The sequence below is a fragment of the Choristoneura fumiferana genome, chromosome 11, assembly GCF_025370935.1.
Source record: "Choristoneura fumiferana chromosome 11, NRCan_CFum_1, whole genome shotgun sequence".
In the NCBI taxonomy this organism is placed as follows: domain Eukaryota; kingdom Metazoa; phylum Arthropoda; class Insecta; order Lepidoptera; family Tortricidae; genus Choristoneura; species Choristoneura fumiferana.
In genome coordinates this window covers 594,140-609,256 of record NC_133482.1, presented here as the reverse complement: position 1 = coordinate 609,256, position 15,117 = coordinate 594,140, and the positions used below count along the sequence as shown (strand labels likewise).

The 15,117-nt window shown below is 40.0% G+C and overlaps 2 protein-coding genes across 2 annotated transcripts in view; both read right to left on the bottom strand.

Annotated features, from left to right (window-relative positions):
* Nucleotides 1–15,117, bottom strand: part of LOC141432432 (ADP-ribosylation factor-like protein 2) — a 221,445-nt gene that overhangs the window by 36,152 nt on the left and 170,176 nt on the right. The window lies entirely within an intron of this gene.
* Nucleotides 1–15,117, bottom strand: part of LOC141432945 (serine/threonine-protein kinase D1-like) — a 79,790-nt gene that overhangs the window by 16,278 nt on the left and 48,395 nt on the right. The window contains 8 exon segments of the mRNA XM_074094779.1: nucleotides 363–492; nucleotides 3,972–4,057; nucleotides 5,072–5,202; nucleotides 6,536–6,788; nucleotides 10,308–10,459; nucleotides 11,500–11,643; nucleotides 13,413–13,557; nucleotides 14,478–14,614. Of these exon segments, the coding sequence (XP_073950880.1) occupies nucleotides 363–492; nucleotides 3,972–4,057; nucleotides 5,072–5,202; nucleotides 6,536–6,788; nucleotides 10,308–10,459; nucleotides 11,500–11,643; nucleotides 13,413–13,557; nucleotides 14,478–14,600 (1,164 nt within the window). The 5' untranslated portion in view covers nucleotides 14,601–14,614.

Below are 15,117 nucleotides of genomic sequence, written 5' to 3'. Positions count from 1 at the left end.
GTATCGGGAGATGTAGTACGAATTTACAGGTTCATCAAGCACTCCTTTGCAGCCAGATAATCTGGGCATCGCAGGAGAAGAGTTTGATGAATGTGGCCATCGAGTCTTCCAATGAGGCTGGCATAGTCACACAGGTACACTTAAGACTAAAAAAAAAATATGTAGAAGAAAAGAAAAATAAAACAAGTAGCAGGTAAACGGTTGTGTTGCTTTGACGACAAATTCTGGTTGAGTTCATCAGTGTTGTGTGGTGGCGGTGATAGGTTGAGTTTGAGTGATTGATGTGGTCTTACAGTGTGGAGGTGGAGGTAACACATGAACACATTTGCTGTATTGAATAGGTGGTGGTGTTGCGCACTGACCTGTTTGTCCTTGTTGGTGAAGTGCACGAGCCAGCCCTCCTTGATGGCCTGCCCGGTGCGCTTCTTGGCGTGCTTGACGGACTGCACGATGCGCATCAGCGGGATGTTGGCGCTGGGCGACGACGACGAGCTGCAACCTCAGCGCTCAGCGCTCACAAGTACGGGGCAAGGGGGGGGGGGGCGAAGGGGGGGCTGCTGTCTGGTGGCTCAGGGGGTAACGAGAGGCATGCGCGAGAGGACGCTGTTACCCTAGCTCCACACTGCTCGCGAAGTTCTCGACGAAGTATTAGGAAAAGTTGATCGACGTACCGACCGAGTTGGACGAAGTAAGACGACGTGCCTGTCCGCACTATCGTATTCGTCTAACCTAGTTCAATTTCGCGAGCAGTGTGGAGCTTTAGGTTAGGTTTAGTGACAGGGCGCCAATAGAGCGGCTACTGCGCGGTAAGATTTAATTTGAGATGGATGCGTTGAAGATATTGTGTGAAGGGACTGAGTCTCCGGCCGGATCGGAGTAACCGGAATATTTGACCGCAATAAAATATTCCCTTGTGAACCATTAAAACCCATCAATTGAATTGTAATTGCACGATTTATTAAATTCCCAAAAAACACATCGTGGAAACGTATGTGTATTTATCAAGTGCCTTTAATACTAACTGTACGGACACAAAGTTTGTACCTAGACAAAGACGTTCAATGTTTAGCCACGCACGCCTCAGGTTTGTGCGCGGGCGCAGGACGTTTTATTCGCAGCTTTAGAGACGTTCGTAATGGGAAGAGTTTGCTCGGTTTATTTGATTCATAGGTTAAGTTATGGCGTTACTTTACATGTCAATGTTAAATTTATTTGAAAAAAAAAAATGCAACAAAGTATCTGCAAAAAAAGATCAGAACGACTAGGATTAAGCTGCTTTAAATATATCGTTGCACCGGAAACAAAAATGAAAATTTTAATTAAACTAAAATGTGTCTTATTTATAAATAACTTGTTTATTTATTCGTCTGTCTCATGTCACTTTGACGTTAATTTTGTCTATGCTCAAAACAAAAATTAGTTTAGTATAACAGACACGTAACATTTTATTAAATGGGGGTAAACAATCAGATTTATGATATCGCAAATCTCTAATTGTGAGAAGTAACTAAAACGGACAGAACAAAAAGCGACGTACGAAAAAGCGCTTGAATTTTCGCGACAATTAAAGCGAGACAAACTATGACAAAACACGAACGCACAATATTCACATAACCATTGTTCCATACATATATTTCTCTGTATTTTACGTACAACTATGTTTGCCCAAATATCGCTCCAAATACAATATACGTTAGTAAATTTTACTTGGGGAATTAAATAAAGTCCTTAATCAAAATAATTTTCGCTGTACAATAAGTGTTATTCTGCACTTTGACCTATACCACTATCCCCCCCCCTTACTAATATATTCGACGACAACTATTAATAGAACTCATAACTTATTTTTTAAGTTGCCGGAGACTATAGCCATGTTTAATTTTTAGGGCTGTTTCACCCCCCATTGAGTAATTTAACTGACGGATAAGTGTGATGCGTTCTCCCTCTATTCGAACAAACAATAGAGACGCATCACATTATCCGTCAGTTAAATTAATCAATGGATGGTAAACAGCCCTTAATCTGATATCACGTTCCTGCTAAAATAGTCTGACAATCGGACAACGAAATGAAATAGGCGTTTTTTCCTGCTATAAAAGTATAGGGTATGAAAGTATGGACAGTCGAGAGCTATGTGAAGACGTTCCAGCTGGCACGTGAGGTATCCCATCTTAGGCTTCTAGGTTGGCAACGCGTCTGCAATACCCCTGGTGTTGCAGTTGTTTATGGCGGACGTGATCTCTTACCATCAGGAACCCACAGCTCGTTTGCATCCAGTCGAATAAAATAAAGAGAAAACCAGCGTAAAAAAAAAAACGGCCAAGTGCGAGTCGGACCTCTCGTACGAAGGATTCCGTACCTAACAACATTAGACATTACATATAACGGAAAAAAACACGTTGCTGTATGGGAGCCCACCTTAAATATTATTTTATTTTAATTTAATTATTTATTTTTAAAGTACATTCTATACAAATAAGTAGGTACCTGTTGCCCTTATTAATATCGAGCAAAAAAAATCACGTTTGTTGTAATGGGAGCCCCTTAAACATTTATTTTGTTCTGTTTTTAGTATTTGTTGTCACCAGCCAATGAGTAATACTGTCATCTGTGAAAGTTTCAACTGTCTAGCTATCACGATTCATGAGATACTGCCTAGTGACAGACGGACAGTGGTGTCTTAGTAATAGGGTCCCGTTTTTATTACCCCTTGGGCACAGAACTCTAAAAAGGTCTCTAATCAACGGCACTTCACACACATTTTTCAGCTCAATTTCCCAAAAACTACACCCGACACGCACGAAGCCCGGGCGCGTCAACGTAGAGTAAATGCATTTTTTGGTTAGATTGATATTTTTAATTTCGTAATATCTTTTGAATGGAATGTCCGATTTGAATAATTCAAAAAGTAATCTACAGGTATTGAAGCCGTCTTGAATATTAAATTATTTATTTGGATAAGGATTAATACAAAGGTATGGATAACATGGTCTGATTTTAGTCGTCATTTCTGTCAACTTTTAAAATGTAAAAAAGTAGTTATAGTGACATAACTACAATAGTTGGACATATGGTCCGAGTATCGCGAAGTGTTTTGTAGATCTTGATGTATTCTTTAACATCGTAAAACATTTTTTTGTTCTATAATCAAAAGTTTCTACAGCGCATGAAAGATGCTTTATGGCAACTTTTTTACACTGAGTTACATTATTGTAGTTTTAGTACGGAACCCTAATTTTTTCTGTTAATAAATATAGCCTATGGCCGCCAACCTTGCTAAATTTAAACTGGTCGAGTCTGATGTTTGTGAGTGTGGCTTGGGCATTGCAGACACTAATCATATATTTCTCTCATGTCCTCTCCATGACAACTCCTTCCTTTATGAACAGCTTATATCCTACAAAGTCCCATTACCTACGTCCATCTCAAAGACATAACTATATAGGTATATAACTTATTGAACATATTTATAAATAATAATGATATTAAAATTTAAATATGTATTCCTCATCTCACTAAATTTAATTTATCATGTGTACCTATGTAAAATATCTTTGTTTCTTTCGCTTTAATCCCATGTAATCTTCTCCTGTTGAATTCCCTATTCCGTATTCCAAAATCCCGTATTTTCTATTGATTTTGTTTCCTTAATACCTTTACGCATCTGTGGCGGAAGTGCAAACCGCGCGAGCCAGTAAAAAAAATAGCCTATGGCACTTTGGAATAATTTAGCATTCTAATAGTGAAAGAATTTTTAAAATCGGTCCAGTAGTTTTTGAGTTAATTCGTAACAAACATCCAAATATCCAAAGTTTTCCTCCTTATAATATTATTATACCCCCCCGCACCTCTTGGCATCGCAAGTGTACGCGTAGAGTGTAGTGGAGCGACATCAGGGCTCGGCCGGCCGCCACCCACTGCACCCACCACCAGACAGCACAGGGGTCAGGGACGAGACACCTGACACATACCTGCTGGGGCGAGACGCCGACAGCTCGGGGAGCTCCTCGCGGCGCCGCCCCGAGTCGTCGGAGCCGCGGCGCCGGCGCAGCTGCACCTGCAAATGTTAACCACCCTGTTCTAGTTAAGGCGATCACCGAATAGGTTTACCAAGTATCTGACCGAATATTCGGTTTTAGTTTTGGCCTCTCCATTTCTTCCGCTCATTTCGTAAGAGGCGACAAAAGATAGGTTAAGGTATTGGCTCTGTGCACGACATCAGCGCCACCTAGCGTCCGCAACTTTTATGGCTCTGACGTTTTGAAATTTCATCGCGTCGTTGTGACAAAAATCAAACCTATAACGTTTATAATACAAAATTACTGTGATACCGTGATTTGGGTGGACAAAAGGTTGTGAATTCATTTTTGGTCATTAAAATTATTCAAAAAGTGTGTTTTATTTTCGTTATATCAGGGTTTGTTTACTTCATGTATAGTTGTACTTTTACTGTAAAACGAAAAGATAAAGCTATCTTATTGGTTTCTTTGAATAAAAGTAAAATTATATCATTGTTCTTATATCGCTTGTAATAAATTAAAATATCGTTTTCAGATCAAAATGAGTACTTATCATTTTGAAGACCGGTTTTGTGAGTATCACTCAATATAAAATTTCAACCACAAACCGTTTTATAAGGAAAATTGTTGCTGGACATGTCTTAGATCAATCAGGTCAATAATTGAAGCTCGAATCATAACACAAACATCTATTACTAAAATTAGGTAGTTAAAGTCTATGCAAATTGCTTTGTTAATGACAGATTCATATGAGTATGACAGATGACAGCGCCAGACCTATTTCTACTTTTGGCCACCATGAGCGCTGCGATAGATTTCATCACCCCCACCTAGTACTTCGCACCCTCCCAATACCGTAGGCGTGAGGTAACAACAACAAAACAACCTGTCACTATTGTACCGTTTTTGTCAAACTTTGGACCTGAAATTGCTAAAAGTGGCTCCGAAGCGGTAACGTTTCGGGTGCTCTGCCTGCCCCATTTGAGAATACACGCGTATTGCTAGTGTGTGTGTGTGTGTGTGTGTGTGTGTGTGTTGTGATGGCAACCGACCTCGTTGTCGTCCCGGTCCCGGTCGTTAGGTCCGTTGTCGTTGGAGCCGCCCTCGTCGGACTCTTCGTCCGGCAGCCGAGTGTTCTCCGACACCTCGCTGCCGCCGCTGCTGTGGTTGTCCTGGTACTCGCCTGCCACAGACACATACTTTTTATAAGTAAATCCTACTTACATATAACAGGTATGTTAATACCAATTGGTAGGTAGTTTATTGGGTAAAAAATATTATTTTCACTTCTCATGCTCTAGCTAGTGCATAAAGTAAAATCTTCGTCTAAGATTAAGGTAATTAGGTGTAAACAGTTACAAACAAAAAAGTTTCTACATATACTTTTTAATATTTTTAATTAATATAAAACTAAAAATCAATCAAAATAGATCAATATATATATTTTTTTAATTATAATGGTAATGCAATGCGTGTACAATAAAAGGTACATTCCTGGTAAGTGAACAATTATTGCCATTGATAGATGATAGATAGATAGAAACTTTAATCCTCATAACAAAATAACATGGCTCTATACACTTTTTTGATAAAAACAAAGGAATAAACGTTAAGAAGAAAAAACATGTTAACAATCATACAGAGAACAAAAAGATACAAAACAGATATAGAGAAACCTCATTGTAAACAGGGAGCCATGTTGTGTAATAAAGATACGGTGCTGACTCAGCATAATGCCGCGGCAAACAAGCCGTAGCGCTGGTATTCTGCCAGTACCTGTGTGAGTTAGGATGCCGGCAACTGTGGTATCTACTAGTGTGCCACATTACATGCCATTGAGGATAAATACGCTTAAACGTGCGGTGTAGTGTTAAAATAAAATGTGCTAATATATATAAGTGGGTGATAGGTGAATAACAGATTTAGTAGGTACTAATTACAAAATATGTACGATGGATATAAAGGATAAGAGTAATTCAAATAAATAAAAAAAAAGTAAAATTATAATATGAGACAAAATTAATGAGAGGAAATAAAATGAAATTGTTGCTATTTCATTTCCTCGCCATCGAAGTGAAAAGCAGAGTGTTAAACTCGAGCATTAAACCCATTTTCCCCTCAACGTGTCTATCCACCCTCGCCGTACAAGTTCGGGTAGCTATTTGAACGTCTAGGGTAAAATGGCTCATTTTATGCTCTTGTTGTACAATCTACTATTAAATAGTAGATAAAATACTAAATAAAATTTATTTAGTCCGTCAGTTACATTATCAAAATCAGGTATTTTAAAGACATGTATTTTTCTTTTGACAATTAAATAAAAAATATTTTGAAGATATAGCCAATTAACGGGGAGTCCGTTGTAGATTCTACAACATCATTACAAACCAAGAGGCCACCAACAGTGCGAGTCCCGTATCTCCCCGCTGCAGTCCTTGGGCACGAGCGGGACAGGTGTGTGAGGGAGCGAGAGAGGTTTTCCTCGCTATGGAACCGCCCAGCAATAGACCACTAACCGTGCGAGTCCCGTATCTCCCCGCCGCAGTCTTTGGGCACGTGCGGCAGACATTTTCTGTGCGCGTTGTAATGGCAGTCCTTGCACTGCAGACCCTGCTTGAAGAGCCCTCGCAGCAGCCGCTTGCAGTGGCGGCACACGGTGGGCCGCGTGTAGCTGTGCACGGCGAACGTGTGCGGGATGCCCAGCGACAGCCCCCACGCCGCCGACGAGCGCGACGGCGATCGGCTGTGCTTGCCCGTTGAACCACCCAGCTATAAAGTCCAACGTATACGCTATGTCATTTTTATTTATTCATATTTTAAAAAAAATTGTGATAACATACACGCGATTATTTGTGGTCAAAAACAATTCGACTTTCGGCTTCTATTAAACATAACTGTCTGACAATAACTTAAAAAGATTTAAATTTTAAAAAAAGAACTATACAAAAATTAAAATTAAACTCAAAATAACCTACCTACAAATAAAAAACCTGCTCATTGTGCCCAGAAGGCTGGCAGCATTGCCACGTTGGATCGCGAGGCTGATCCTTTGCCCAAAATAGCTGCCAGCCCTTTTTTTTTGGGTCAAGTCGCCAGAGACGTGCAAGGATGGGTTACGAGAAATTTATTTGTCATGAACCAATAGAAACGCTTCATTTACCTACAGTCGCTCCGCCGAGCTGTTTCCACTAGAGCTGTGCTGAGCGAAGATAGGTCAATTTCATTTTCTATAGGTTTAAACACATTCCTTGCACATCCCTAGTGGAAACGCAGCCTAAGGGCCAAAGACACTAAGTCCATGCTCTTGTTTTAATATACCTATTAAGGGGCTGTTTCACCATCCATTGATTAGTGTTAACTGACGGTTAATTGTGATGTCGTCTGCGTCTATTCGAACAAAACAAATAGAGACGGCATCACATTTAGGTGTCAGTTAACACTAATTAATGGATGGTGAAACAGCCCCTAAATTTCATAAAAATTTACAGGAATTTCGGGCGGGGGTTATTCTGCTTTGTCTGCTGTCATCACTTCCTGTCGTGTCGCTGATACTCGTTTTTACCCCTGCTACTCTCGTTTCCTTTAACTGACGTATCTGTCCTCGCTCAAAATTCTCAAATTTTATTATTCTTCTTACCTTTACTGAAAACCTCATGACTACGAATAGCTATTCAAACAGACTTACTTATCCGCCACTGCTTACGCCTCCAAAGATTTGAGAATAACGTACAAACACACTTAAAAGAAGGGTGGGAGGGCGCTTCCGGCAAAATATAATCTCGAATAACAAAAACATCATCTACATATCGTGAGTGCAGGACGTTGTGGAGTATATGTAGATGATATATGTAAATGTTATGTTCAGATGAAATTCTATTTGAGTAATTGAATTGCTTACTTTTATTATACTTCAATAATTTAATATTAATGAAATTAAAACTAACATTATGTAAGTAGGCCGCAAAGGATTATTTCCTTGGTTTTTTTTATTCTTTCAGAAATACCATAATTGCCAATAAGAATGCGCCACTATAAACTTGACAGAAAGTCAGTCGAGTAGCTTGAAAATGCGTACGACAATTTGTACTTTCGTGATTGATTCATAGACATTTCTGACATGGATGTTATCTTTCGGCAACCGGTATATTTAATTTTTAGATCTTTCATTAATTTTTAATTTACATTAATTTAGATTTGCCTGACAACCAATAAGCGTCTTCTAAAGTAAAAAAAAAGCATTTTAATACGCTCATGCCATTTTTTATCAGTCATTCTAAATATGTAGTATATTTTGCCATTTTACGTATTTTATATACATAAAAGGCTTGCACTTGACCACAATCGCGCCTCACAATACAAGAAGTTGGTTGGAATATACTACATATAACGAGAAAAAGATGGTACGGCCGTGCCGCTTTTTTGCTCGACTTGGCGGCGGCACTGCCGTGCCCCCATATTCACTATAGCTTCTGTAATGTAATGTGTTTTTGGTAAATGGACAGTATTCAATGTTCATAATTGGATGATGGGTAGCGTGGGCATTCGAAATAAAACTCAAAAGTAATCGAAAAAATTATTTATTAAAATAAAAGTTAGTTACAAAAACATTTTATAAACTCCCAAGTTACCCACCACCCAAGTGTGATGTTAGTCTCGTGTTTATACACCTTACATTTACGATAAATTAACAAAACTAACTTAACATAGACAAAATAAAAACAGATTTTTATAATATGGACGGAAGCAGTTTCCTAAGAATAATCACAATAATAACAAATAATTCATAAAACGGAATGTCATGAAGGATTGTGCTACTATCTGTGAAGTTATTGATAAATATATATATAAACTTTCAACATAGAATACTTTGTGTAAATTATTAAATGAGCCCTAAACTTTTGTTGTCTTAATTAAATCGAAGTGTTACATTATAATATTTCATACAAATACACCATTAAAAAAAAAAACTTCAAAGTCAATGTGGACTATATTATCTACATCCCGTTTTCTTCTATTATTAAAACATTATATGAGATTACGAATTATTTCTTGAGATTCTTAAACTATGTCAAACGATTAATTCATACAAACAACAATATTACCAGTGAGTAGATATTGACTGACATTCTGCTCTTATTTAATTCTTATAATTTATTATCTCGATAAAATAAGCATTCGATTGCATTTTACTACAATAAACTAAACACAGTAATGTTTGCTACAGTCCGGAAACTCCCTAAATATCTGACCAGTTGGTACTACTGCCAGTTTTACCAGATTATATGATTCGCTGTACTACGGCACGGTTGACCGTCACAAAGCGAACTAAATATATGAAATTGTGTGAAGTTGCCTTTGTGCACCGTGAACGTCCGCATCAATTCTTACACGCTTTATATTCATTTGTGAACTTCACTAATGAACTTTGCATACTAAATACACCCATTTTGATTGTGTTTTAAAAATAAAGTGTAGTCAGCCGAAAGTACGTTTCAAATTGTAACCGATAGAACAAGGGCATAATTCCAAATTTTGAAAATTATCAATTTTTTTTAGACAGTAAAATTATGCTCTTGTATTACCGAAAGTACGATTTTTTTTCCGAAACAGAAACAGACTTCAAATGTGAATAAATTATAATTGCTGTACCAACCAATTTTGACAAAATTAGAAAGAAAAGAAAGAAAGAAAGATTTATTTGGTTCCATCAGTACCACCACCATACAGTAATAAGACTAAAACACTAAAACTAACAATAAAAACTAAATTACATGGTGACACGACAGGATACCAAAAAGGCAAATTAAAACGAGATTACCCGTGACGATTCAAAGAGATTGCAGTTACACCTGAATATTCATAAAGCATAGGTAGTTCAATTGAGAACCTCCTTTTCTTTCCAGTCGGATTAGAAATTTATTTCTTAATAAAAACAATAGTGCACGTCGACGATTTTCTAGTAAACTTTAACGATTTTTCGACGCACAGCGAATCATAAAAGCCGGATTTATAATAATCTAACTTATTGTGTCGGGACACGTCAGAATGCTATCGGCTTCATACATTTAATGCAATGTGCTGTCAAGGCAGTCTTTTGCCCAGAAGGAGAAAGCGGCCTGCCTGCTGGTATAAACTTACGTTCTGACACGTCACCGGGCGTCACGGCACGACGCGTCAGACAATAACGGGCATTTAGCAGTCGTGTCAAGTGTAGCGTCGTACGGCCTGCAGTACTCAGCTGGAGTTGTCACCGGACTTGACAGTGAGCAGATCGGCGATGCGCCTTACCAGCGAGTCGTCGTGCGAGGCGTGGGACGCGTGGGACGCCGTGGACGCGCGCGACGGCGAGCGCGGCGCCGCCGAGCCGCGCCGCGCCGCCGCCGCCGGGCAGTTGGACGGCACCTTCACCGCGCAGCGCTTGTGGTAGTTCAGGCCGCAACCTGCGACACACACACACACACACATTCAAAACTTAACACTTTAACTGTCCGCGCATTACATGTAATGCACCGTCAAACTAGCTCTGCCACGTCTACGTGACGTCAGAAATGGATGATTCTATACATTTGTGCATTACCTGTAATGCACGGACGTACCGACCCATGACAGTTGCGAAAGCGAGGGACAGTTAAAGTGTTAATCAAATAGGTGGATTCCACGATCACATCAGACATTCTGGCATGTACAAGATGAAAAAATATAAATCGCTACTTGGAAGGGTCTGTTTCACCACACATTGTTATATTCTATGTGACAGATAGATGTGAATGTTTATTTGGGCAGATAAGATCAACCATGGCACCTCAAAATACAGAACTTTCTAGAAACTGCGTTCAATAATAATGACATGTCCCGAACTGAGTCCAAAAACAATCTGTATGCCCACACCCAATTCACCTCTCGCCCGAAGAATTCAATCGTTCACCCTGGGTTACGGATGACAGTCATCCCAGCCTCCTCAGAATGAGAGGGCTTGGGCCATAGTTCCCACGCGGGCCCAGTGCGGATTGGGAACTTCACACACACCATTGAATTGCTTCGCAGGTTTGTGCAGGTTTCCTCACGATGTTTTCCTTCACCGCAAAGCTCGTGGTAAATTTCAAATGTAACTCCGCACATGAATTTCGAAAAACTCAGAGGTGCGAGCCGGGGTTTGAACCCACGACCCTCTGCTTGAGAGGCGATGGGTCAAACCACTAGGCCACCACGGCTGAATCCGATCTGAATTCCGATCCGCATTAGCGATCCCTTCAAATAGCGAACCAACTGTGTTAAAAATAAAGTTGTGTTAAATACTTGTGATGTATAGATTGATATCATTTAATAATATTGTAAATCTGTTTAAATATACCTCGTTGAGTTTCTTGCCGGATTCTTCTCAACAGTGGTTTTTCCGAACCGGTGGTAGATTTTTATGACATTCATAAGTGCTTATAGCCTAAATTGAATAAAGATATTTTGACTTTGACTTTCAACTTACCCTCGCACTTGAGCCCTTGTCGCACGAGACCGAACAGCATCTCCCCGCAGAAGTCGCAGAAGGTGGGCGCCTTGTACGAATGCACCGCCAGCGCGTGCGGCCGCGGCAGCGGCGCCGCCTCCGACTCGCTGCCGCATAGCAGCGCTGCCGAATAAACACACCATTACAATAAGTCATTGTTCATACATAAGTATACCAAATTTCATAAGTGCTTCTCACAGCCTAAATTGAATAAAGATATATTTTGATTTTCATTTCAATCCGAACGCTGGAAGTGGATGAAAATTCACTGGCAAGATTTGACACGAAAATTACAAGCACTGCAAGTTAAATCAGACATATTGGGTCGTGAAGGATCGGCATTCGGCACTGATTTGAAATACAAAGTCTTGCAAAAGTATCGTAGTAGGTTGGTGAAGTAACAGCAACGAGATCAAAACTATTTACAGCCGTTTGCGCGTTTTCAAAAAAATTATGTCTATCATAAGCTTATACTAAGTACCTAATGCTCACTCTCTTGTATAACGGATCTAAGTAAATCTTAAATCTATGGGACGTTCGCAATGTATATTCAAGATATGTGTAGAAAACCAATTCCATTTTCTATCACTCGTCGTTGGCAACGAATAAGGATGTAGTATGTAGTACACTACACACCTATACATATAAGTATTATCGCTTCCCGTGACTGAGGTTGTGGCTCGTTCGATACAGTAACCCCCTGTTTCACCATCCATTGATTAAATTTATTTGAGGCATAAATGTGATGCCGTCTCTGTTTGTTTTGTTCGAATAGACGCAGACGGCATCACATTTATCCGTCAAATAAAACTAATCAATCGGTGGTGAAACAGCTCCTTATTCGAAAATACAAACTGAGACATGGAAGCACAGAAAAACCAGAAAAAGAGACCAGCACTGAGAATCGAATCGGTCCTCAGCAATCCGTGCTGCGTGCTTTAACCCCTACAGCACTGCTGGACAGGAATCTAGACACGAATTTTTACTATGCATACATATCTCAGGTTGTTAAAAGTAACAAATTTGGAGTTGAAATAAAAAATACAAAAAGACTCCAAAAAACCAATCATAAGCTCCTTATTCTTTTACAATGCAACGTATTATTGGAGTTATGTTGTAAGATACGTATCACAGGGAACGTTACTGTGTGATGCAGTACAATTAATCCTATTAATATTATAAATGTGAAAGTTTGTGAGTACGTTTGTGTATGTTGTTATTTCGAGATTTTATCGCTATCCTGTGGGAATATCGAGATAAAAGTAACCTATGTGTTACGTGTGTGTTTGTTACTCCTTCACGCTAAAACGGCTGGACGGATTTGGATGAAATTTGGCATGTAGATAGCCGGACATCTGGAATAACACACAGGCTACTTTTTATCTCGATATTCCCACGGGATAGCGATAAAATCTCGCAATAACAACCGCTGAGCTTAGAGTCATGAAATTTGACATGGTTGTTTCTGATGCAACGTCAACGAAAACCGCGATGCTTATTCGAGGGTTTTTCGACAGGCGAAATACCGCTAGATGGCGTTAGTATCGTGAAGTCCGCTTGACGTTTCAATCTTGCTTGCGATTGGCTCATTAACCTGTCCTCTCCCAGAGGAACAAATTTGTGCCCAAATTCCTTTGATCCTGTTATCCTGGGAGATGACAGATTAAGATATTTATCCAATCCCAAGCGTGACAGATACGCCACACGGACCTTACGATACTAACGCCATCTAGCGATAGTTCGCCTGTCGAAAAACCCTCATTTTCGGAAATTCCCACGGGAATTTTGTAAAACCCTCCGGGTCCATTTCTAATGATTTACGCGTGCGAAGCCTTGGGCAAGCACTAGAGTGTTTTGATAAAACGATTACGGCTGTAATGTTTGTTACTGACGGTTGGCGGTGAGCACGATCTCGACGAGCGTCTCGTCGGCGACGTCGCTGGCGGAGTTGATCAGCTGCAGCACGTTGGGCGAGCAGTAGTCGTGCCGGAACAGCAGGATGCGCTCGCTCAGACGGTTCAGACCGTTGTCCGGGATCTGCCGACCACGATACACTCAATCATAGCGCCTATGTACCATCGAGGTAACTTCATCACGTACCCAGGGGGAACGTTTATATTACTGATATCATATTGGGATCCTTTCGACTGCCATAATCTTATAAGTCATAATGTAATGTTTATCATAATTATTGTTACACATAATTTTTTTTCCCGCTGAAACTGTACATTTTTCATAATTTTTTAAATGGTCATCCTGTAGAACTCTATAGGTTAGGTTAGGTTTGTTTTATAACAATTCTGAAAAATGAATGTTTTCAGAGAAAAAATGAGTTATGTCAAACATTACATTATGACTAACAACTTTCTACCAGTCAATATAGACCCTATCATATTATTGACATTCCATACATCTGCCAAAGAAATCATCAGACATCTATGTACTAGACTGCTGTTACTTAAGTAGGTACATCAAAATGGCGCACAAAATTAGTTCACAGCGCGGTTTTGTGAACAGTTCACTATAGTGTGTTGACGTCCGTGACAGGGGTTGTGTCAACGTAATATTGATGATTGATGCGCCGCGCGTTTTGTTCTAAATAGCCAGTCTAGTGCCGTAAGGTCCATAGATGTCGATGATAGCGAAGTTGATCATGAAAAAGGTCCGGCCCTGGTACAGTCAAGGACTCTAATTCATGAGCCTCCATGGTAACATTGCACAATAAACGTCATAGTGACATCGCAATAAGTAATTAAAAATCGTAATGACTTTTTCATTGCAAAGGTTCCATGGTGTTGGTTGATGGTTTGGAAATACAATTGGACCCGCTAGATGGCGCTGTTGTTTGTATATATGTTATCGTAATTTTAATGTAGTGTTTTTTCGGGCAGGACAACGTCTGCCGGGTCCGCTAAGTGATTCATAAAAGCGTGTTTGAAAAAAGAGTCAGCTGTTACCTTTTCGTGGACGAACTTAACGGCGAGCTCCTTGAGGTGTGCGAGCGTGAGCGCGTGCGCGGGCGCCGCCACCGCGTCGCGCAGCACGCCCAGCTGGAACAGGAACGTCACCTCGTCCTCCATGCCTGCGCCCCACTCTGCCGGGAAACAAATACCTTAGTTAGCTTTGCTTGGTTGGGAACGAGATCAACTGACCCATCATGATATTAAACTGTTTCATTATACACTGATAAATTTTATTTGATAGATAAATAATGTGATGCCGTCTCTGTTTATTCGGACAAAACAAACAGAAACAGTGTAGGGACACACAGCGTAGTCAGCTCATATACGAGTGGAAGTTCACTAGAATATGAGCTGACACAGTGCTAACGTTCCTCGAACCGCGGACGCGGCGGGGGGAACACGCCGCGAGCTTTAAGTAGTTAGTAGTTCCTTACCCTGCTTTGATGTAAGTAGACGTAACGAGTGAATAATAAACCAAGTATATCAAGGTCAATCTTTTCCTTTGAAGATCCCACTAAGCATAGAACCCGACCACAGCATCACAGATCTGCCATATAAAATGTATCAATGAGTGGTGAAACAGGGGTAGAGTTGCCAAATTGTATTAGCAGAAATAGAGTACCTACATCTGACT